The sequence below is a fragment of the Aethalodelphis obliquidens genome, unplaced genomic scaffold (assembly GCF_003676395.1).
Source record: "Aethalodelphis obliquidens isolate GAN/ISIS:26980383/991018 unplaced genomic scaffold, ASM367639v1 scaffold2, whole genome shotgun sequence".
NCBI lineage: Eukaryota > Metazoa > Chordata > Mammalia > Artiodactyla > Delphinidae > Aethalodelphis > Aethalodelphis obliquidens.
In genome coordinates this window covers 63,595,720-63,620,962 of record NW_020837946.1, presented here as the reverse complement: position 1 = coordinate 63,620,962, position 25,243 = coordinate 63,595,720, and the positions used below count along the sequence as shown (strand labels likewise).

The window sequence follows — 25,243 nt, the reverse complement described above, 5'->3', positions numbered from 1 at the left end:
GGGAGGTCAAGCAGTTAACTGACTGACTAGCTATCAAGCTAGAAAGTTTCGGGTTTTCAAAATTTTAGCAAATACAATTTATTTAATCGAATAAAAATTTACGTGGAGTTCTAATACATAAAATAGAGAATTTATTAGCTTACATATATTAATATGTTCAAATGTATAAGACTAATGAGACATCGAAGCTGTTTTCATGTATATAAAAGTCTGAAAGCAGAGATCAAGGTCAACAGCTCCAGTCTTAGCATTAGCATCTGTTTTTCACTTCTCTAGATTGTTCTGGTTATGCACTAAAGAGTGCAAAGAGCAATTTTTGTTTAACAACTGATGTCGTGATCTCCAAAGCCTGTATCCAATAATTAACCAAAATGACTTGAGATTCTCGTGCATACCAGGCACCTGCCAGGTGCTAGAGACACCAAGAAACAGGACATGGCTCAATGACTTCCAGGCATCCAGGCGCTAAAAGAGCAACCAGTCTAGCCTTGAAACTATTTTAATAACTACTCAAAATACTAAAATTATATTCAGCTGCAAGACTAGCACTGTTCCTACCAAGTTTCCTAGCGGTGCCTGCAGCAAGTAGAGGCCCAGATACTCCTCAGCACAGGCTTCGTGTAATCTGAACCGACAACAGAGAGGCAAAGTATGCTACCTTTTGGTCTGATGTCACTGTTTGTTGCTCAACCCTAATTAAGACTGCTACGCGCGTCTCATCACACTCATCATAATGTCCTTTAGGCCCCGAATCACCACGCCAGCACTTCTTTTCATGGTTGAGCTCACAGATGTAATTTATAAGTGCGTATATTCTGTGCAGCACGTGTCACTGGAATTCATGCAGTCAGTAGTGGGTTCGCTTTGGATTCCCCACAACTATTGCAAATCCTTCCTTTCTTCCTTCCTTCCCTCCTTTGTTTTTAGAGAACACATTTTTGAATAGCAAATTATAACTACATGCTAGTAATCAATTTCTGAAATGCTCTTGGTAGCAATAAAATGATAATTTCAATTAAAGCTTACCTCTTCCTGGAGTAAACTCAAATCGTATATCATTAAGTTCCTTTCTGGAGTTCCTGAAATACATAACAAATAGCACATTAAAATCTAATGAAGCAGAGTTTAACCAAACTAAATGTATTCCAATTTTTACAAGATGCTACTGACATATAGATAGCATTTAATAGTTTTGGGTTACTTCTAGATACTTCTTCCACTGGAAGAGGCAGTTATGACAAGAATAAAGGGAGATATTGTTTAACTGATTGAATTTACCTTATACAAACATGATTGTATCACAAAATTCCAAAACTAAATGCTCCTTTTATAAAATCTACACTAAATCAGTAACCTTAAATTTAATTCCATAATTAAAAATTTCAGAAGCTTTTAGTCTAGCATAAATAGTATTCAATACATTTTTCATATTTTTTCCTGGGAAAATAGTATTTTATCAAATTATTTTTTTTAAGTTTTTTTTTTTTGATGTGGACCATTTTTAAAGTTTTTATTGAATTTGTCACATATTGCTTCTGTTTTTTGCTTTGGTTTTTTGGCCGTGAAGCCTGTGGGATCTTAGCTCCCCGACCAGAGGTCGAACCCACACCCACTGCCATTGGAAGGCAAAGCCTTAACCACTGTACCACCAGGGAAGTCCCCTCAAATTATTTTTAAAAGTGAAACAAACAAGGAAGATAGCCTTAGCGATAAACTTCACAACAGCACTATACATTAAATCATACAACAAAAATGTCCAGAATAAGATGTGTATTTTGTTGTTAAAAATTTTATCTAAATAAATAGAGGGGGACCTCTGAATGTTACGAAATTGCCCACTGAATATATAAAACTTTTAAGAAATTTAAAATGCTTACATAAAACTACAATAGACACATATATGTACATTCAATCAAAATATCAAATGACACTGGGGAAATATGGAACAAATAAGTATCTAAGACATGATTTTTCCATTCGTATTAATTTCAAGACATAACAGTAAGGGCCCGTGAGTTATAATCGGAATGGCTTTATTTTCTCATAAGAACACTAAAATATTATGAGTAACTCTCGACAGACGCTAGAATTAAAGTTAATTAAAAAAAACTTTTAAGGAACTGCAGTAGGACATATGAAATAGTAATTTCTGTATGCATTCAACCCTTTGCTCAGCTGCCAGGAGTGCCAGAGACAGAGACAGAGATGGTGTGAACACCAAGCCCTGAACATCCTCCTTCCAGTGCCAGGCAAGTCTGATCAAACCCTCTGATACTCTAAAACTCTGGTAATATCTCCTGGTCTCTAGGTACAGTGCCCGAATCTTGATGATGTCAGTCTATGGGCCCTTTTTGGTCCATAGCCTGATGGTGGTTCTTGATGTCCTACCACATCCTATGACACCAAGTGTGAGGAGGCCCAGAACGATGACAAAGGCATGGTACCAACTGAGAGAAAGCCCTTCTCCCAGTGCCTAGAGAAGCTGACCCAAGTCTAATACCTCCCACAACCAGAGAGGTAAAGGGTCAGGAACTCCAGAGACAACCAAGCCCAGGCTACCGACATGAGAGCCTGGAACCTCAGAATCTCCTCTCGGGTGTCCGCACCACGACTTTATCGTTACTCCTCTCGAAGACAGAATGGGAACTAGCGGACATTAGCAATTCCTATAGCTGTGCTTCTTTCAGGACCTTCTGAGAATCTGAAAACTGTGAAAATTGTGAATGCTCCCACTAAAAAAGCAGACACATGACCGACACGTGAAATTGCAGGCAACTGTAGATGGTTCAGAGATCATCTTGGACCCCAGGGAAAGCAAGCCTGCCCTGGAGGTGGAGTGAGCAACCAGTGCCTGCACTGGAAGGGCTGTCTGCATGTTGCCTGAATTTTCTTCATAAACTACAATGTCACCACACATTACACAGTGTTTTCATATCCGTTGGCAGTTCTCAAACTTTTTGGTCTTAGGACTCTTTTACATTCTTAAAAAGTATCAAGGACCCCTACGGAACTTTTGTTTATGTCGGTTGTATCTATCAATATTTACTGTATTAGGAATTAAAACTGATAAGTTTTAAAATATTTATTAATTCACTTGAAAATGAAAATAATCAGCCCATCACATGTTAATGTCAAAAAAAAAATTTTTTTTTACATAAAATTATTTTACTTTCCAAAAGAAAAACAAATCAGTGAAAAGTATGCATTGTTTTCTATTTTTGTAAACCTCTGTAATGTCTGTCTTCAGGTAGCTGGATTCTTATATTTGCCTTTGTATTCAATCTGCTGCAATATCACATATCATGTAGCCAGCTACTGGAAATTCTACTGTATGTATGTGAAACAATGAGAGAGAAAAAGGCCGATACTTTCTTAATATTATAAAAATAGTTTCCACCTCATAAGCTCCTTGAAAGGGTCTCAAGGACCCCCCGGGGGTTACAGGACCACACTTTGAGAAATACTGATACCAGATTTCATCTGATCCTGATAATAAACCTTTGAAATATACAAAGCAGGTATTACTTGTTTCCCATTTCTTGGTGAGTACATTCAATGGTTTTGTTTTACAAAGTTAATGAGTGGCAGAGTGAGGAGCAACAATTCCATACTGGAAATACCTAATGCAAATACAAATGTTCGATTCCCTTTAACTTTTGAGTGAAAACAAATATTCCCCAACATTTTACACGCTACTGTAAAAAGATCAGCAAGCATTTGTTTACGCCTTCGTTTTGTGTGTTGTGCATCAGCAAAGGTTGAATTAGGACAACAATTCAAAAAGAAAAAATAATCACTAGGAAAGCAAGTATTTATAGTGTGTTTAATAATGAAATGACAGAAGGAGAAAAAAAGAAAAGGAATTAGGTGTGACCATAATTTATGCCATTGTTCCTTTCCTCTTTTTCTTTTGATCAGGCTTGTCTAAATTAGTTTGTTCTACTAAGGTCATGAGCGGAGAGGTATGAGAACCACATCCAACATATCATGATGCACATCCTTATTCTTTACGTATCAATCCCACAGAAGTAATACATACCCAACATCCATAATCTTGATCTACATCAACGGTGGCTCAAGTTATGGAGGTTGCCTAGTCACGTCATTCTTTTATGACTCTGAACCTAAAATACCCACCTCTGAAAAGATCACAGTGATTCATTGCGTGTAGTAGACTTGTCCCATCAGGATGAAATATAGTTGGAAAACTGCCTAATTGGATCTAACTACTGAAGGTCATCCTTTCACAAAGAATTAATCTTTTTTGGACTCATACTTAACACCTTTAATTGAAAGGACACTTACTTTAATTGATATGGCACAAGATACTCCTGATGTAAGGGAAGCTGAAAATAGGTATGATTTAAAGCCAGACACTATGTCTGTGCAACTTTCCAGAGGAAACGTTAATAACTTGAGAGCAACAGTTTCAAGACCCAGGGGACCTTTAATAACTCTTATTAAAAAAAACTCTTTCAATCCTAAAAAAAAGTCCCAAAACAACCAACTCTTAAACTTGGTAAGGCACAATCCCTTATTTCTTATTGGAGTATACACTGCATCACAGACGCAAATGCCTACAGGGCTCAGGCAGAAAAATTTCTTTCTTAAAATAGGTAATACAATCATATGGCTTAAGAATCGCTTAAAAATCAAAAAGTACAATAGGGTATTCCATGAAATCTAGCCCTCTCAACTCCTGTCACTCATCTTCCTGGTCTACCTCACAGAGGCAATCATGCTCTAGGCTTTCTGTGCATCCTTCCTGAGATTTTCTACGTGTGCTCTAGCAAATACACATACAGAGTTCCCTCTAGCCTGTTTAATTCAAGTGGGAGATGGTAGTAGCATTCTATATGCTGCTCTGCACCTTGCCTTTTATTTAACTTAATAATATACCTTGGAATGTCTCCGTATAGGTTCACAGAGAGCTTTCTCATTCTTTTCTGTTCGTTTATAGCTACGTAGTATTCTGTTGTATGCCATATCCTTCTTTAACCAGTTACCAGTCTATGAATAGATTGTTTCTAGTCTTTCACTATTATAAATAATGCTTCAATGAATAACCTTGTTCTTATGTCACGTGGCAAATATGTGAGTATAAAAATAAATTTTCTAGAAGAAAATTGCTTGGTCAAAGGATACATATATTTACAATTTGCTAGATACTGTCAAATTCCCTTTCATTTACGTTGTATCAATTTATACTCTCACAAGCAACTTGAAAGCACTACTGCAAGAACGTTAAAGGAGTTTGGCAGAAAGTGTATTTAAAACAAAAAAACAAAAACCAGGGAAATGTGGGGACTATGCCAGCTGGAAAACTTATTCCCCATTGAAAGGGGGCAACCTCTACTCAGCACCACCCGGTTACGACGAAGCAGGATTGGGGCTTAATTTCGTTAAATTTTATTTTTTGCTATGTCCATTCAAAGTGAGAAGTTCCAAGATACAGACTGGCATGCGTAGGGGTTTTCTTTTTGCTCTTTCAATTCATCTGCAAGGGACACAGTGAACACTCAATGGAGGCCTCTGGCTAAGAGGGTGGTGACGACAAACACATGAGTGAACACGTACCCTTTCCTGGTGGTGGAGGTGCAGGAGGCCCGGACAGTTGAAGTATATACTTTACAGGATGTAGCATTTTCCTGCACCTCTTAATTTACCATGTCAAGACAACCTGAAAGAGTTACTGCTTTTGGAGGGTTCCCAAACTAAAAGGCCAGCTCAGAACTATTTGCATTCCTCAGCTGCACATGAATGTCTCTTAGCCCGTGCCAACAAACACATGGGGGCACAGGCACCCCCGCAAGAACCAGATGGAAGCAAAATGCTTAGAAGTCCAAAGACCACTCATTGCCAAAGGGCATCATAAACTCTAAGTGCCACTGGCGCTGCGTACCCTCCATCACAGGGTGCTCTGGAGTAAGGCTGAAAGTCAACCAGTTCCCCAAGCTCTGAAGTTGAAGGATGTAGTTGGAGTAACACCACTCAGGATCCCTGTAAGGGCAGTAGGTACAGTGTTTCCCAGGATCCAGAGGGGGCCCCTCCCTCCTAAGCAGCAGGGGATTTTCTTAGCCAACAACATGCCAGGTGAGGGGAAAGTTGCTGGTGTCCAAGGAAGTCCAGAGGGACTCCTGGACCCCTAGAGCGTCTCCCCCTCTCGGGAGCAGGATGGGGACCTTTCAAACATGTTGGGCTAGGAGTCAGTTGGAGCATCACTCAGCTTGCTTCTTTCCTACTCTTGGCACTGAACTGACGTCCTTTCCCACGGGTTTAGGAAGAGACACAGGACACCTTTCCATAACAGGAGGCAGCGAGGTGCTAAGGAGGTGAGCCTGTGAAATTGTGGAGAGAGGTCTGAGTTCAGATCCATCTGCTGCTTGTCTGGCCTCTGGAATCCGTTTCCTCAACTATGAGGTGGGGAAAATAATCATTAATAACATTTACAACCTGCTGGTACGTGCTTCGGGCTTCACATGTGTCATCTCATTCCATGCTCAAAACAACCCTTCAGGTAGGGATGACTAGTACCCTATTATTTTACAGATGAGGAAATGGAGGGGGCTCAGAGAGGGTAAAGGATATATCCAAAAGCAGGTGTCTGAACAGCACGTCTGGACTAGATCTAGAACTTAATAAACGTTACACATCGTCTTTGCCAGCGCACAACCCTTACCTGAGGCTCTATCAGCCCCGCCCTGAGTCTGCAGGGGCTCCTAACTGGCCTCTCCACATTCAAGCTCACGGTCTCCAGAGGAGTCAGTCAGCTTGTACCTGAAAACCCAGTCAGGTCACTCCCTTGCTGAAAAACTCCATTTCCGTCTCCTTATTCTTAAAGCAAGATTCCCAATCCTTAGCATGACCCTCTGAGACCTGCTCTTGTCCGTCTCCCCACCATGACCAGCCACCTGCCACGACCCGTGGGCTATACCTTCCTTAAGTTTCTCAGGTCATCCATTTCTCTAAGATTCCACTACTACTGACCAAGGGCAGGTCACCACCATTATCTGCTGCACATGAGAATAAATGGTTTAATGACCAAAGAGTATTTTATCCACACTCACAGGCACCATGCAGATACACACAGAGAAAGCTGCTGCTGAAACTAAAGATGTACAGCAGAAGGGAAAAGGGCCACAAAAGGTGAGAGAGCTATTACTCAGGGTGTGACCTTTGGTAGATGAATGTGTAGCCCAGGAAGAAAACTGCTGTACTTCATGAGATGTGAAAAATGCCAACGTAGTGATAAGTTGAAGGACACCTACAGCGTAAGGCCAGTGACAAAAGAATCAGGAAGAGAAAAAAGAAGCTTCCTATGGCCAGGCCACGTTTACCTCACCCCGGGCTTTCCCAGAACAGGGTCTTTAAGTCAGCTAACTAGACTGCCGTAAGAGCTGGAGACCCACCTGGACTCATCCAAGCTCACTTTGCAGTTCAGACCCTCACCAGCTGCTTCCCCTGCCTCACCTGCAGTTTCCTCAGCTCCCCTCACAGATTAAACGAACTGTGTGAAAGCACCACGTGGCTCCCTCACGCCACTAACAGGCATTGTGATGCCTTAAATTTTGAGGCACACAGAAGTGGGCAGAAAGCCACGGTTCCAGTCCTGAATGAGTTTACAATCTGCCCAGAGAATGACAGCTGATCTACGTAAAATCACCGGGAAGACCCCAAGGTAAACGCGTGCTTTAAAAATAGGGGCATAAAAGGAAATACCAGACTGATTCAGAGGAAGGAGCATCCCCCACCTCTTGGCTCTCACTCTATCCATCCTTCATACTCCTGTCAAATTAATCTTCCTCTGGGGTAAAGGTCCAATCACAGAATCATATAATTTTACAACTGAACGGGGCCCTGGAGGTCATCTAATCCATTTCCCTCATTCCTCGGGTGAGGAAACAGAAGCCACAGAGACTAAGTGGCTTGCTTAAGGCTACACAGCTGGTTAATTCACTCAACACTCCCTAAATCCGTATTGATCACCTACTAGGTATCAGCCCTATCTTAGCAGCCACTCATGGCGGAAAGGACACCCAAACCAGTAACTGAGATTCCTAGATGACTGCTCTTTATTCTCCACCTGGTGGTTCTCAAGCTGCGGGCAGGGACGGATGCACAATCTCTAAAGAAAGAAGTTTTTGCCCCCAGTAACCCCCTGCCCCTAGTTAAGAATTACTGCATGCAATGACAGTGTTGTTGATGGGAATTTGTTTCACGTATGATGGATGTGATGGCAGAAGTAAAGGTGGAGAGCCACCGCTGTACCCACCAGCACCGTGCCCCAAAGGCCTGCCTGAAATCAAAGCTCTCCTATACGTATGTATCTCCACGTACCACAAGCCACATGCTCCAGGAGTGTGAGAATAGTAACTGAGTCCTATACCTCCCTCTCCCCTCCAACCCCTGGCCTTGCATTTGACTTGCCTCAAAAGAGCCTTTTAGACCAGTGAGTGTCCTAAAAAGTGAAAGTGAAAATTCCTCTCAGCCTTATACCTCGACACCCAGAATTATGCCTATAGTCTAGAAAGTATGTAAGTTCGTAGCATCCAGAATTCTAGTCTACGTGAAGCCGTGCAGCATCACATAGCTCATGATCAATGTCAAATAGATCAGGATATCATACTGTTCCCTTTAACCAAAAAAAAAAGAAAAGAAAAAAAAAAACAAGAGCAGTGACAAACATACACATGCATATGTGCAAGCGGACACACCTGCACACGCACAGACACGGGTTCCTTTAAATAAGGTATCTTGACACACCAAAAAATGTGACCTTACGTGCTGGTTGTCTGCAGGTTTTTCTGCAACTAAAACCACAGGCTAAGGACTCTGAAGCCTCCCACTGCTGTGGAGCGTGCTGAAGGACCCTTTTAGATTTGCAGCCCGCAGGGAGCAGACAATCTGGCTGCCTATGATTTCACACAGCAGACACTTAAATTAGAGGTGCATATGCAGAGCCTTGCATACAGAGATTTCTGATGCTCTGTACCAGGCTGACACCTATGAATAAATCACATGCAAAAAATTATCATAAATAACCGCCTTTCCTGTCTACAAACAATAGTTTTCATCTGGCAAGAGTCCACACTAGGTTAAGGTTTTGTTCTTTAACAGAAACCTCTTGAAAATCTCCTTGCCTGTCAAGAAGAGGATACAGCTGTTCCCTCTCCCCAACCCGATACACTCTCCAACCTAAACACACACATCTGGTCCGGTTTTCTCCAGTACATGCTTTCAAAAATCATGACAGACACAGAGGACAGTGCCAAGAGTAACAAAACAAATACACGTGTACCTACCACCCCGAAATTTTAAAATGGTAACATTTTTGTCATATTCTCTTCAGAGCCTAATCGTAAAATTTTAATGATGTTTGACCTACACAGTACAAAATCAGTTGTGTTACATCTGAGCTGTTTTAAATCATGAGCAAACAGATTCCTGTGTAAGGGCTCTGCTTCCTGTCAAGACTGTGGAACCATATTTCATGGGTAGCAGTCCTTTTCAGCATTCAGAATGTCCAGCGAACATATTTACTGAACCCATGTTCACCCACAGGGAAAAGGGAGATGCAGTGACCACACAAACACCTGGCTCATGTGTAGGGCTGGTGAGAACAGAAACTTAGTCGAGTCGGAGTTCACGTGTTTTAGTAGCAGGAAAAAAATATTAAGCACACTTCTTACTTAGGGGTTTTGTGTATGCCTCTTGATTATAATCCACTGATGTAAGTATAGAAGCAACCTTTGTTAACATCTGTGCCTGAAAGTTTGAAGTTTACTGCAGAAAACCCAGACTCATCAATGTTTTTGTGATGGAAACCTCTCTTCAATGAATCAGGATCCTGCGTCAACACGCCAAGTCAATTATACAATAAAAACATAAAGGTACCCCTAAGACATGAATTCAATAAATGTGCGATTGGGCTCTAGACATCAGGTTAAGGCAGGTGTATTTATGCAGTTTGATATAGTATGTGGGGAGGTGGGCGGGGCTGAACGTCTTTACAGGGTTCCAGAATGAGTAAATTTGCAAGACAATGGAAGCTTACTTCTGTAAAGCACCAAATGCTACAAACTCTATTATGGCCAAGTATCATCTCCCTTGCTAACTATTGATTTGGTTCGTTTAATTCTTGGGAAAAAAAGGATGCAAGTACTTTCAAAATAAATCAAGTATGTAACCAAACATTTGATTATTGAAAAGAACAGAAATTAGTTAAAGGGAACATTACACATGCTTGAGAAGTCAAGTACTCCAACAGCGCACCGAACTTAGCTCTGTTTGCTTGCAGCTAAGACGAAAAAAGGAAATACTGCATGATACAGTTCTTAATTTACCAAAAAGGAAACATGCAAGGCACATTTCCCCCCCCCTTGGCATTAATATCACGGAGACATTTTTTATGAAAGCCCCTTTATCAGGGACACTGAGTAACGTCTTCAAATCTATGGTGTAAAAGACAGAAACTTTTTTTCATACAAATGTCTTCAACTATGTGGTGCAAAAGATGGGATTTTTTTTCTCCCATGTGCTGAAGGCACAACATTAAATCTTACCTGAATGATGGCATTTCTGCTGGGAGCTGAAATAATATAGCCAAGGTACATTGTTTCCTGATGATTTACCTCAGTAGAGGGAGCTCAAAGAACCTGGAGAAATGAATGGCCTATGCGGACACCTTCCTGATGCCCCCAGAGTGTCTTTGCCAAGTACTGCAATGGGCGATTTCACGACTGAACTCTGGCAAGTACTGGAAGGAGTCTGATGGTCTGTGTGCGGATGAAACACAGATCTTTCACTTGAGCTAAAACATACATGGGAAGCAGAGGTAACACTCTGCTGTGAACCTGTAGGAGACTGACTTATGTCCTCCCCATGAGAGCTGGCTAACTAGCTGCTAAGGCAGGTGGGCTGCAGGCTGTCTGAACTTCAAAAGGAAGCTCTGTGTCTGGCCAAGAACTTGCACATGTGCTGAGCTGAACACCAAACTTTGTTGCTTCAGAACACAGAAAGGATAACTTTTTGCTTAAAAGCTTTAAAGAATTTGTGCTACTAATCAAGAGAGTCAGCCATAAAAGAACATTAGTAGAGTTGCAATAAATATAAAGTGAGTAGATGAAAGCAGAAGTCTTTAAACCTTAGGGGATCACAAAAGGAGCAAGAACCACGCTTTATTTTAACTTTCCTATTCTTGTAATGTTCCTATTGATTTATATGTATAACTGAATCCAGGGAAAGCTACATTAAAGATGAGCAAAACAAGCAAAGAAACAAAACAAACCCAAGCTCATGAACACAGAGAATAGATTGGTGGTCACCAGAGATGGTGGTGGGGAGAATGGGTGAAGGGGGTCAAAAGGTACACACTTCCAGTTATAAAGTAAATATGCCATGGGGCTGTAATGTACAGCAGGGTGACTATAATTAATTATACTGTATTGTATGGAATATTACTCAGTCATAAAAAAGAAGAAGAATGCCATTTTCAGCTACATGGATGGACCTAGAGATCGTCATCCTCAGCAAACTAGGGCAGAAAGAGAAAGATAAATACCATATATCACTTATATGTGGGATCTAAAATATGATACGAATGAATGTATCTGAACAGAAACAGACTCACAGACACACATAACAGACTTGTGGTTGCCAAGGGGGAGGAAGGGGGGAAGCATTGGTTTGGAAGTTTGGGACTAGCAGATGCAAAGTACTGTATATAGGATGGATAAACAACAAGGTCCTACCGTACAGCACAGGTAACTGTATTCAATATCCTGTGATAAACCATAATTAAAAAAATGAAAAAGAATACATATATATGTATAACTGAATCACTTTGCTGTACACCAGAAACACAACACAGTAAATCAACTATACTTCAATAAAATTTTTTTAAAATAATAATACTCTATGGTATATTTGAAAGTTGCTATGAGAATAAATCTTAAAAGTTCTCATCACAAGAAAAAAAAATTCTGTAACTATGTACTGTGACAAATGTTACTGTGGCGAACACTTCACAAAAATATACAAATATCAAATCTCTATGTTGTTGGGGCTTCCCTGGTGGCGCAGTGGTTGAGAGTCTGCCTGCCAATGCAGGGGACATAGGTTCGAGCCCTGGTCTGGGGGGATCCCACATGCCGCGGAGCGGCTGGGCCCGTGAGCCACAGCTACTGAGCCTGCAGGTCTGGAGCCTGTGCTCCGCAACGAGGGGCCACGATAGTGAGAGGCCCGTGCACCGCGATGAAGAGTGGTCCCTGCTCGCCGCAACTGGAGAAAGCCCTCGCACAGAAACGAAGACCCAACACAGCCAAAAATAATAAATAAATAAATAAATAAAAAGCTGATGCAGCCATAGATAAAATAAATTAAAAAAAAAAAAAACCTCTATGTTGCACACCTGAAACTAATATAATGCACGTCAATTATACTTCAATAAAAATAAAACAAAATACCCATCCAATGAAGGAGAAAACTATAAAGGCCTAATGAATAATAAGTGTTAATTCCAGTGTCCTCTAGGTTAGAAATGTAAGCATAGTTCTCCTTGGTTTTTCCACAGGTAAGATCTGAAGACAATTATATTTAATAATAAATGAGGTTGAGCAATATTTCCCCTTTTGATCCATTTCAGAGAAATGGCCTACAATTAAATGTATTTACAAGCTAGTGTGGATGACCCTTTGTCAAAGATAGCATAAATCCTCAAGTTGGACATTTCTGAAATTACTTCCGCAAATGGCTCTTTATAAAATACACAGCTGCACAGAAAATAACCTTGTTACTAGGCATTTCATAGGTTGTTGATGGGCATCTGAAGGAAATAAATGTATATTAGAGTACATCAGGCCACACTTGTCAGGAGGCTGGATTAGGACAGGACCTTTGTTCAGGGTAATGTGAAAACAAAAATTAAAAAATTCGAAACCTCTCTCAAGGCCAAAAACAAGCAACCACTTGTTGTGTTCTGAGACTTGGCATTATGTGATTCTCCAATTCTTGGACCTAATAGGGCTGAAATGGCACAGAGAGCAGAGTGTGAGATGCTTCATTCAGATTAACATATTCCAAAAAGGCAAAGGGCTGTGAAGGAGTTCATTATTTGCATGATATGACTTAAAGTGAGGGCAAATACCTGGAAGTGTTTACAGGTATTTTTACAAAATTGATTTTCTTTTTTAAATCTGAAGATCGCCACGAGCAGGAAGACGGAAATCTGTAGTTTGGTCTTATCTGCTTTCCATGGACGCCCTTTTGAAAACCCCCGTGATGCTCTTGAATGCATGACTCTTCTTATTACTGTAAAGTGGCCCTTAAAACGCAGCCACCGCGTGATGCCTTCTTCCTTCTCATCTGATCCTGGCAAATCTTTAAAAGTTAACATTTACAATAAACTTTAGCAACCACTGAATTTGTTCTTGGCCTCTGGAGCACTAATGTACGGCACTCATTACAGTGTTTCAGGAAGAAACCATCCCTTCAACAGTCCCAGAGAAAGTAAATAAAAGGGCACTGATGACCCAGAAATCCAACCGTCCTTACTGGAAAATTCCAAGTATCCGCAGTTCACCAAAACTGGAAAGACCCGTAGCTGAATCATGGAGGCTACCCTGCAATGGTGCCACGCTGTCTCCTCCACAAAAGGCATATCTGAGGACAAGACTCAAAAGCAGACTGGTGTAATATATCTTATTCCAAATGCTCCAAACAGTCGTTGGCCAGGGTTCAAACACATGCTGTACAAATCGTCAAATAGTAAAACTGATTTTCATGTGTGAGTCTTGGAACCATTTGGAGCCATAACTCAAAATTCAGTGATTTTGAAAAACATGCTGGGAATGTTTATTAATCAACACCCACGTGTGTAACTGCACCACAAAGTGAAGGACTTAGCGTGACTGCAGGTTTCATACATTTTCCGTATCTTAGAATCACTGATTGAAAAGATATACCCAAGGATTTCCTTCACGATTTTTTTTTAAGTGACTGATCTTTAAACCAGGTCTGTTGATCTTTGACAAGTTTTTGGGACTGACTTAGCTTTTTAGATCTCTTAAGTGAAAATACAATAAAGGAGGTCAAGGGGCTTCCCTGGTAGCGCAGTGGTTGAGAGCCCGCCTGCCGATGCAGGGGACACGGGTTCGTGCCCCGGTCTGGGAAGATCCCACATGCCGCAGAGCGGCTGGGCCCGTGAGCCATGGCCGCTGAGGCTGCGCGTCCGGAGCCTGTGCTCCGCAACGGAAGAGGCCACAACAGTGAGAGACCCGCGTACCACACAAAAAAAATAAATAAATAAAAATAAAGGAGGTCAGACTGGATAAAGAAGAGTTCTCACTCTACAGAAATATTTATACGGTACATCCTGCAAAGTACTTGCTGTTTGTTTTTTTACTGTAAGGTGGACAGATGTGCTTTTCATAAAGGAAGTCCAAAAAATAAGTGCCGCTACACTAGGGAGGGGGTAGGGGTTCAGAAAGAAAAGTTAAGGGCCCCTTTCCAATATGATTAACATATCAGGAGAGCCTCCTTCCATTGGTGTGAGGCAAAATAAAATAATCATTGATTATTTGTCAAGTGTAATGTAATGTCAGAGAATTAGTTGATAACAAAAATAAGCAAGCCACTAAATACCCATAAGAAAGATAAAGAGACGGTAAAGGTGAACAATCATGGGCGTTCTAAGCTAAAGTACAGAATCCAAAGGATGGGCCAGAGGAGCCGTGATGCGATGTCATGTCTTCCCCATGGTGTCTGCCACGTAAGTTCTCAATAAATGTTCAAGATATCAAACTGACTCAAATGGTACGCTATTCCTCCTTACCAGCTGCATGACATTGTATTAAATGTAAGTACACCTGACAAAACTCCTAGGTATGGAGTTAACCAACCCTACGTAAATATCCAAACAACCTAAAAAATGAGTTTCTGGGCTGTGGGCATTGAAGTAGCTATGTGGGCCAGAGCTATGATTAAAAGAGCAGATGTCACATTAGGAATGAATCTGGGAGAGGGAAGCGGGGTCTGTTATACTGCAGAGATTTCTGGCCAAGAAGCTATCTGTCAGGAGCAGTGAGCCAACAGTCAGCATCCAGAGGGGTGGGCTCAACCTGGACAAGACTCTCATTAAATACGAGCTGTGGGCTCGGCTGCCTGGCGCCAAGGCTATGGGTGGCGAAAAAGTCCAGTTAGGAAATGCTGCTGCTACGGCACCTGTGCACTCTGCTTCAGGCTGCTGTAATGTCAACAGCAGACTTATTTGTATTTCAGTAAAAAAAAGGCAAGGGAGCACGTCTCCTTATAACTGGTTTCTTCTCCGCCTCATGTCCTTTCCTACCCTCTATCTGAAATCTGAGTTGGTTTCATGGGGAGTCAAAGGGCACAAAACATACTTTTCTTGCTTGGTCCACTAAGCCTATCATAGCTTGGATTGTGGAGACAACATTCTTGAGTTCACATGCCAACTGTAACACTGACTTGCAACAGTGACTACTTATGACATCTTCTGGCAATTCACCTAACTATCCAAGTCTTAGTATCGCTCTCTGTAAAATAAGGTAAAAATAGTAAGTACTTCGTAGGAGGATCAGAGAGAAGGCATGGGAGGGCCGGGCACACAGCAAGCATTCTAGTCAGTGTTCGTTAAATATCAACAACAGTAGTAATAAGTACACTCTTTCGCCATTGAGTTCTTTATGTCTGTTATTAGCCCCTGCCCTGAGATCTGTTCTTTCTTATCCCTTCACCTAACCTGAGCAATAGTATAGGTATCCAATCCTCTACTGAGTCCTACAGTAGATTCTAACCATAAGACCCAACATACATAAGAAGATTTCAGGGGGGTAAAAGTCTCTATTTCTCCTTAAGAATCCCAATAATGCTTGAATCGATGGGGAGGAGGAGACTGGCACTCTCCAGCTGAGCTTTTGTTTTTGTTTTTGTTTTTTTGCGGTACACGGGCCTCTCACTGTTGTGGCCTCTCCCGTTGCGGAGCACAGGCTCCGGACGCGCAGGCTCAGCGGCCATGGCTCATAGGCCCAGCCGCTCTGCGGCATGTGGGATCCTCCCGGACCGGGGCACGAACCCGCGTCCCCCGCATCCGCAGGCGGACTCTCAACCACTGCGCCACCAGGGAAGCCCTCCAGCTGAGCTTTTGAAGGACACAAAGCGACTGGTAACTGGGCCTGCTTTGGAATCCTCCATAACCCTCAGAAAGTGAAATAAACCCATGAAGAGCTGAGAATTCTCTTGATAATCCAGCCCATATCTCTTTCTCTTCTGAATAATTTAAATTCTCCACTTTGTTCGGTTAAATCAAAGATCACAGTTTACGTGAAGGTAGAAAGACACGCAGAAGAATAAAACAATGCCTAAGGTATGCAATCCTGTCTGTGGGATTAGGGGAATTTCCTGAGGAAGGAGACACGACAAAAGCACCCATTTTGCAGATGGTTTGACCAGCATTTCTGACAACTTTCTTTCCTTTGCACCAGAAGACAGCACACACATGTCATTCATATTATATACTCTCCACCACTGAGGGCCTCCTTGAACTCAGGAAGGCCTGAAGGAACAGTGCTCCAAGCTCAGAGTGCTATTTAATTGTGACTCTCATCATCACCGTTATTACAGATCTGTCATCGGAAACGCTCTCGGCTATCAGTGAGAGCATGGCGCGTTATGAAGATGACACTTCCATGTTTTGTATTCTCAACATTAAAAACCAGTTTGGCTCACCAAGTGAGCAGCGGGTGTCAAGCCAATTATATAACTTTTTAGAACACTAATAGGATCTCCCACTGAGCCAACTGGGAGGGGGAAAGAAATACAACACTAATTTTTATCTGCGCCTCAGCAAACGGATCTCCTCCAGCCCGTTGATGTGGCCATTAATAAAAATGACCTGAAAGCTTCCTACGAACTAGAGCCTCAATCTGGCTGCCACACAGCTGTGTATGTGAAAGACTTGGAGTTGGTATCAAAGTTGGCTGTTGATGATTCAAGCTTGTTCTGGGAACCTCCTGTGCCCAGAAGGTTATTCATGCTTTTGATTGGTTACGGATGAAAAAATGATTCCCACTCTTGAGGAGTTTTAAAAGCTGGAAATAAGGATGCCTGTGATGACGGTCTCCCTTTGCTTGGGATGCATAACGACTTGATTTCATTTCACTCCAGTTATCTTACATGTGATCACCAGCATGCTTTCTTACAAACTCTTGTTAATGTTAGAATAATAAAGTAATATTACTACTTTTGCAATTCTAAAATATCCTAGTGGGGAGTTCTTGAAAGCAAACCAGAGAGAAGAGTTTGATCCTTTCTTACCTTGCCCTCCCTTTCTTCTGACAAAAATAACATAAGTAAAAATATGCATCAAATATGTAATTCTTTCAACTTCAAACAATATTTTACAGGCCATTTAACTGAGAAGATGTGATCAAATGTATCTGGGTGAGTTTTAAATGAGGCAAGCAGAGAAATTCACTCATTCAACTCAGATACACATAGAGGACACATGTAGGCAATGTGGAATCTTCGGAGGAGAGAGCGTACAGAGACAAAATGATGAACAGACTGTGCCCAGTGGGTTTACGACCAGTCACAGCATTCAGAGCTGCAGAGAAACTCTACAGGTGAGCGAGCTGAGGTGCATCAAAGGTGTCTGATGTGCTGTCCTTAAGAGAATTCCCATCTCAGATGTTGGGACCAGGAACACCTCTTTCTTTACCTTCCAAATGCCTACCCCATTCTGCTACTCTCCATCCCTACCACCCTCTCCTTAAACACACACACTTAAACAGCAAGGAAACTGCTACTACTATGAAGGCAGCGGTGACAGAACGGAGGTCATCCCCAGACTTCACATTTCCTAAAATAAAGCGGCAAATAAATGCTCAAGCACAGAGAAAATTCAGATCTCTCAAGTTAGGAAGAAAATGACTAAGGAATTTTAATATCCCTTTGCGGGTTTCTTACGTAAAAACAGACAAGGGCAGGTTTACCAAAGATCAGTGCATAACTTCAGAATATTTTTTCTGTGAGATTAGCCCAGATCTGTGTGGCTACTGTGCCGTGAGCAAAACTGCGGTACTGTGAAGGCTGCACAGGGGAAGGACTCGCTGCCCGGTGGCAAGAGGATGAACAAGACTCACAGAGTGGGCTCCCCACCCTCGCCCATTCCAGTGCTTGTTAGTCATTTGGAGGTTACACTCCAGGACCCCATCAGAGTCAGAAACATGTCACCATGTGCCTTTGTGGGAAAACAGATGCCATATTGTTTTCTCCGTGGCATCAGGCAAGCCTAAACATTCTGGCCCTAGAGTGGAGAGCTCTGCTAAGCTCTGTCTGAAACTGGGCTTACAGTTCTTAAGTGGAGCAAAACTGTCTACCCATATCAACAGACAACAGGCTCAGGAGCAGAGATTTTAAGGGGAGAGGGTGACATACAGTTCCAGGCTTATCTGGGTATCTCTGTCTGGTTGAGCGCTCGGAAGAGCAGTACCCCCGGATACTCGTAAGTCAAGGGCTTCCCACAGATGCCCTGCTTCTGCTTCCTAAAAGCCCGCAGGGAAATCTAGCCACTAGATTCCTACTGCCCACTATAGAGGAAGGGTGAGGGCAAGAGCACGCACACTGTCTTTTTAGGGAAAAGTTAGGAAAGGAGAGGGAACAAAGAGACTGCTATGGAGAAGCTGCTCCTCCACATTTCGTTATTAAAGGGATAAGGTGAGAGCACTCAACGATCGCTGGACTTCAGCAGGTAAATCGCTAAGAACAGATAAGTTCGGAATAACCTAATTTCTTTTCTTTGCTATTTTAATAAACTTTTCAATTTCAAGGGAAAGCCTTAGGCTTGCTCTGTTAAGACTAAAACACATTTTGGAAGGTGGTGTGAATTCTTTCAGGGTAATAATAGAAATTTCAATTTCTTCTTATAAAGGGGTAAGTTATTTTACTGGGCTTGGACACCCTACAGCAATCAAATGGTCTTTTCATGCCCTCCCTGACTTTGTCTACCTGGGGATTTTGAGATTTGGCTCAACAGAAATGCAAACTAAAAATCCAATTACTACTTTTTTAATCTACCAAATTAAATTAGCAAAGCGTGAAACGCTTGCAAAGATACAGCCCCTTAGACTTTCTTTCACTGCTGTTGGGAATATAGATTGATACTCTCTTCTGAGAAGGTTGTTTGGCAATATGTTTACAAAGTTTCAAAAATACCCCTTGATCTACCAATTCTACATCTATGAATTTGACATACAAAATGAGAAAGTTGACAGTTTTCTGTATAAGGCCAGTCTTTACAGCATTTTGGGTCCAACAAAAATCTGGAACCAAACTAAATCCCCAATGAGAGGGAGATAGTTAAATTAACTGCAGTGGAATAACCACAGGATGCAATATTATGTAGCTATTAAAATGTTGTCTGTAAAGGATTTTCAATGACATGAGAAAATGGATCTAATGTAATATTAAAAGCAGTATTAAAAGCAGAAAACAAAACTGCAGATGTAGCATAATTGGAACAACAAAAAAATATATGTGCAGAGTAAAAGAAGTAGAAAGAAATACACCAAAACCTTAATTGCGCTTATCTCTGAGTGACGGGCAATCATTTTCTTCTTTATAATGTTCTGCATTTTTCAATTTTCCTCTAATGAATGTGTATTACTTTTATAATGCAGGGGGGAAAAAATCTCTTTAAACGATCCACTAAGATTTGAAAGAGAAGATGTGCTACAAGGGCTCATCATCATTTGGGTAAAAAAGACTTAAAAGAAAAGGCAGAACTGAGCTCAAACTTAAAAAATAAAAGCAACAACTAGGTAGGTATTTTTGGTCACCAATGGAAAAAAACAGTGAAATAGGGATCCTTGAGTGAGGTTGAGATGATAATCTAAAAACAATTGGAGGAATGTTACCTGAAGCTAGGCTACAAAGCCATGTCTATGGCAATAATTAAAAACACATATGCAAGCAGGGAGATAGTGCTTGAAAGAAAGACACCAACATGTAGGTGTATGGTTTAGATGGGAAACAATCTTTCAGTTTATTCTTTTGAACCCTCCCCCCAAAACATTATTTTTATTATGACAAATAAACTTTTGACAAATGTTCAGCTCATCGAACAAATGAGGCTGTAACTGTGTTATCTGTAAGAACAACAAAGATGAGAACTGACCTTTACCCTTACACCATACACAAAAATTAACTTAAAATATCCACAGACCTAACTGTAAAAGCTAAAATGATAAAACTTCTGGAGAAAAACATAGGGGAAAAACAAGAAAATATCTGCAGCCTTGAGGTAAGAATTTTACCTTGAGGTAAACAGTTATTCAAAAAAGCACAAACCATTAATAAATTGAACTTTTTATCAAGATTTAAAACTTTTTTTTAAAGGACACTATTAAGAAACCAAAAAGCAAGCCAAAGTATGAGAGAATATAATCACAATACATATATTTGTCAGAGGACATATTCAGGACATACAAAGGATTCCCACAACTCAGTAATAAAAAGACAATTCAATAAAATACTGACACAAGATTTTAAAAGATATACAAATGGCTATTAAACACATGAAAAGATGCTCAGTGCCCCTAATCAGAGAATGAAAATTAAGACCATAATGAGATCCCACTACGCACCTATGGCTAAAATTTAGAAGACTGACCATACCATACAGCAGGGCTGTAGTGGAACTAGAACTCACATATACTGCTGATGGAGTATAAAATGGAAAATCCACTTATGAGAATTGTTTTCACAGTTTCTTAAAAAGTTAAACAGAAACCCACCATCTGACCCGACTGTTCTACAACTAGGTATTTTCCCAAGAGAAATCAAAATATAGTCCACATTAAGATTTGTATATGGATGTCCATAGCAGCATTATTCATAATAGTAAAAAAAAAAAAAAAGGGGGGGGGAGAAACAAATATTCATAAGTAGGTGAGTGAATAAACAAAGTGAGGTATATCCATTAAATAAAATACTACCCAGCAATAAAAGGGAGTGAACTGTTTATACATGCAACACGCGTGAATCTCAAAATAATTAAACTGAGTGAAAAGAGCTTTCTTTTAGTACATGGCAGCTGCTACCTGATAAAGGTGCACAGGTCCCATACACGTGCCCCCTTATATTTTATGTATAATCGAAATGGAAAACACAGTATATCTCCTAATATAACCTAACATCGATTTCACTCTCAGAAGGGATTCTTTCCAATTTCGCTTTCATTAATACGTCTAAATAATGCCTTGGTTTTTAAATTTCGTGGTGTCGTGCCCTTTTAACACAGCATAGAGGAAGGTAAGAATCTGCTTCATTTATCCTTTTAACAAGCGTTTTAATAAGCTCTTCTAATGGCAGGAATGTGTGAGGCACAGAACATACAGAGATGAACAAAACAGACCTATAGTCATGGTAACTAAAGTTAATCTCGATAACTAAAGTTAATAATACTGTACTGTATACCTGAAAGTTGATAAGAGTAGATCCTGAAAGTTCTCATCACAAGAAAAAAAATGGTAACTATGTGTGGTGACGGATGCTAACTAGACTTCCTGGGGTGATCATTTTGCGACACAAATATTGAATCATTATGCTCCACACCTATAACTAATATAATGTGTATGTTAATTATATCTCAATAAGAAAATAAAGTGAATGTTAATCATATACACAGGTGAATGCTTAGTTAAGCATTTAATGTAATTTAAATAAAAAAACAGACCTGGTCCTTGTCTGCCTGGAGCTTACTGCTTGGTAGGAAGAAGCCAGGATTGAAATTACTAGGAGCCTCCCAGAGCAGATGATTCTTTTGATTTTGTTTAAAAAAAAAAAAAAAAGGATTCTAAAACCAACATGGAGTGTTTGTGATGAACATTTGCTAACGCTAAAATAAAAAGTATGCAATCCTTCCGACCCTCCGGCAAAACTCTTGGAGATGTATTGAAACCACAGCATTTAATATAATCAAAGTTCTAAAGGATATACCTTAGGCTTATAGAAGAGGAAGCCATTAATCACATCTACTTGTGAAATAATTTTGCTCAAGTTAAAAACACTTCTTCTGTATTGTACGGTTCAGAATCATGGGGTATAAATTGAATACTTGGGGGAAAGTATTAGAGGCCTTTTGTTCCTTCTCTGCAGCAGGTTTGCAAACGAGGACTCCTCCATATGGGTGCTGTACAAATCAGCTTCTTGAGTATTCCTATGAGAATGGCAACAGTGCTAGTTGCACATCTAATATCTATACATAAGAATTTTCTTTGAACAATGCGCTGCAAAGGAGCACTCCGGTTGTCAGACTCTTAACTTGGATTAACTGCTATCCTCTCCCTGCCAAAAGCATCTCCTTAACTTCCCTAAGCTCAGGGCCCTCTCTGAGTTGATGAGCAGAAAGAACATAAACCTGAACCTGGTTTAGCCCCTGAAGAGATAACTTTATGCTGTAATTCAAAGAGGACAAGCCCTTGACTTATAAGGAGGGTCTATCTAAGAAAAAAACAATTCAACAACACTTCTTGCACTTTTTGCAAAAATACAGGGAGTCGAGTTTTCTGCTCTGTTATCCAAGGTTCTTTATAAAAAGAACCATGAGATAAATTTCTCTTGAATTTAGTTTCAAGCAAAAGCTTAGCTCTCTATATAATCTTTTAATGGTACAGGTTTCCTTTTATCGGGAAAGGAGAACTACATAGACTACTATAATTTCCTGGTTGCTAAGAAGTTGAGACCTAAATTTACCTTTCAATGGTTGTAATTATATCACTTTGGGTTCCTGGTCCAATTCTCTTTCCACTCTCAAAATAGTTTTAAAATCTCATTTTAGTTTCATTTTATTTCTCCTACTTGATGTCTTCCTATTTTAAGTTATCTCAAGTCTTCTCTGGAAAAAAAGGCAAGGTAGAAATAAGAAGTCATTCGTGTATATCATGTGGTTAAACCAACACTTGAGTTCTGGTACCTCTAAATATCTCTATGGCACATGACACCAATCCCCCTTTTCCAAGTCACTATTCAATACGCTGTTTTCCATGAACATCACAAAGCTCCTCTAGTTAAGTAACTCTTGCTTGGTTTAAAATGACACAATTTAAAAGTATTTTTTTTCTCACAACGTTTACTCCCCCATTTCTAACAGGAGACGTACTCTCAAAACATATTATGTAGCACTTATGGGCCTATTCATAATTTTACATGAATTACATGTCCAAGTCTACCAGCACTCCTTCCATAGAGAACCTGGGGACTGGCCCGTGTGGGATGTTTCTGTTCTCTGACAAAGGAGGACACGGATCCAGAGAGGAAAGTAGAGGGGAGAATTAGGCAGGAACCAAAAGCAACTCAGGAAGGAAGTCCAAGGGGCTCACCAAAACCAGATCAGCCAAAAGTAAGTTGAGAAGCCAGAGTGCGACCTAGGACTCTGGGAATGGAGTCAGGGAAGAAAGCAGTAGACCTAGAGCAAATGGGGATGGATCCTGGGCAAAGGCCTACAGTGGAGACCACTGACTGAAGCTTATGGGGCTTCAGTGGGCGCCTGGATTCAGTGTTTAAATGCATGGGTTTTACTGGAGGATTTTAAATCTCTCTTCATGCATCCTGGCTTGAATCGGTGCTTACATCCTTCACTGCTCCATTTTTCACAAATACCTAATTGTTTCAATGAGCAATAAGCAGTTCAAACTACAAAGGGGTCAAATGCACAGAACTTATTTTCTGAACACTTACGGCAGTGTCCATTCATCTGTTCTGCCACTGCATTGATATCACCCCATCGATCTACCTACCTATCGCGATCTATCATCTACCTACCTACCTACCTATCAAAGAGCTCTCTCTTTACAAATCGCATTTGCACATAGCCTATACTCTATGGTAGAAGTGAGCAATCTTCCTTTTGCACATTCAAAACAGCAAACAAATATGTTATGACATAATTAATATTTCAACTCAGGTTAACACGGTTCAAAGGTAGGGGTTACAATGGAGCCTGGACATTCACAGAAAGACAACAACAACAGTAACAACAGGTTATAAGGATTCTAATTCTAGCTCCCTGCTTTCTAATCGAGGAGACCTGTGGCGTCTACGAAGGGTTTCTGAGCATCAGCAAACCCACTTAAACTGCATGCAAAATGCTGTTAAATATGCACATTGGGGTGGGGGTGGGGGAGCAGCCCATAGCTTGAATCTGATTTTTAAGTCTATAACCATCCCGAAAATGGTTAAGAGCTATTACCCTTTCGACCCCTCTGGCCCCCACTGCCCAACTCCACCTAATCAATCTGCAACTACAGAATCCTGACCACAAATACAAAACATAGCTCAAAGGCCACTTTCTACTCAGAAACCAGAGTATGTTTCCATTTATCTTTTGGCTTGTTTTATTCATTTCTGTCTCCCTAGCACAGTGCTTGACATATGGTGAAAACGAAAAAAAGAAAAAAAATTGTTGAGCAAATGGAATTAATCTGAGGAGTTCTATGTATTAGTCACTGATAGCAAAGAACCACTCACCAATAACTAATAGTGATAAGCCTAATCTGGAGTCCTAATTTTTTAATTGAAAATGAATATAAACCATAGTAATAGGAGCAATTAAGTGTGTATGTACAGAAAAGAGGCAAACAAACAATCCCCTAGATATAACTAAACAATATTTCCCTGCTTGATTATGTCGTGTTGCAGCTGTTTCTAAACCTTAAGACACGGAAGCAATGCAAATGTGGATTTCCCCTGCAAATTCTTCTTGCAAGAGTGAGGCAGCAAGAAGGGGTACATGAGCTTACAATGAAGTCAAAGCACAAAGCAGGAATAACTTTTCACCACCGTCAAAGATGCGGGCCACTGCTAACACCACCACAGTCCTTTTGCAATCCTTTCCCTGGTTTCTCCCCCCACCGCTGTCAAAAGCACATCCTGGAGGGTGAACCAAGATGGCGGAGCAGAAGGACAGGCTCTCACTCCCTCTTGCGAGAACACCAGAATCACAACTAGCTGCTGGACAATCATAGACAGGCAGACACCGGAACTCATCAAAAAAGATACCCCACATCCAAAGACAAACGAGAAGCCACAATGAGACAGTAGAAGGGGCGCAATCACAGTAAAATCAAATCCCATAACTGCTGGGTGGGTGACTCACATTTATACCACAGAAGTCCACCCACTGGAGTTAAGGTTCTGAGCCCCACGTCAGGGTTCTCAACCTGGGGGT

The 25,243-nt window shown here is 40.8% G+C and overlaps 1 protein-coding gene across 5 annotated transcripts in view; it reads right to left on the bottom strand.

Annotated features, from left to right (window-relative positions):
• The window catches only part of STK39 (serine/threonine kinase 39), a 476,424-nt gene that overhangs the window by 59,880 nt on the left and 391,301 nt on the right, over positions 1-25,243 (bottom strand). For all 5 annotated transcript variants that reach the window (XM_027129207.1, XM_027129213.1, XM_027129185.1 and 2 more), the window contains one exon: positions 1,027-1,079. In XM_027129207.1, the coding sequence (XP_026985008.1) occupies positions 1,027-1,079 (53 nt within the window). The remainder of the gene's footprint in view (positions 1-1,026; positions 1,080-25,243) is intronic.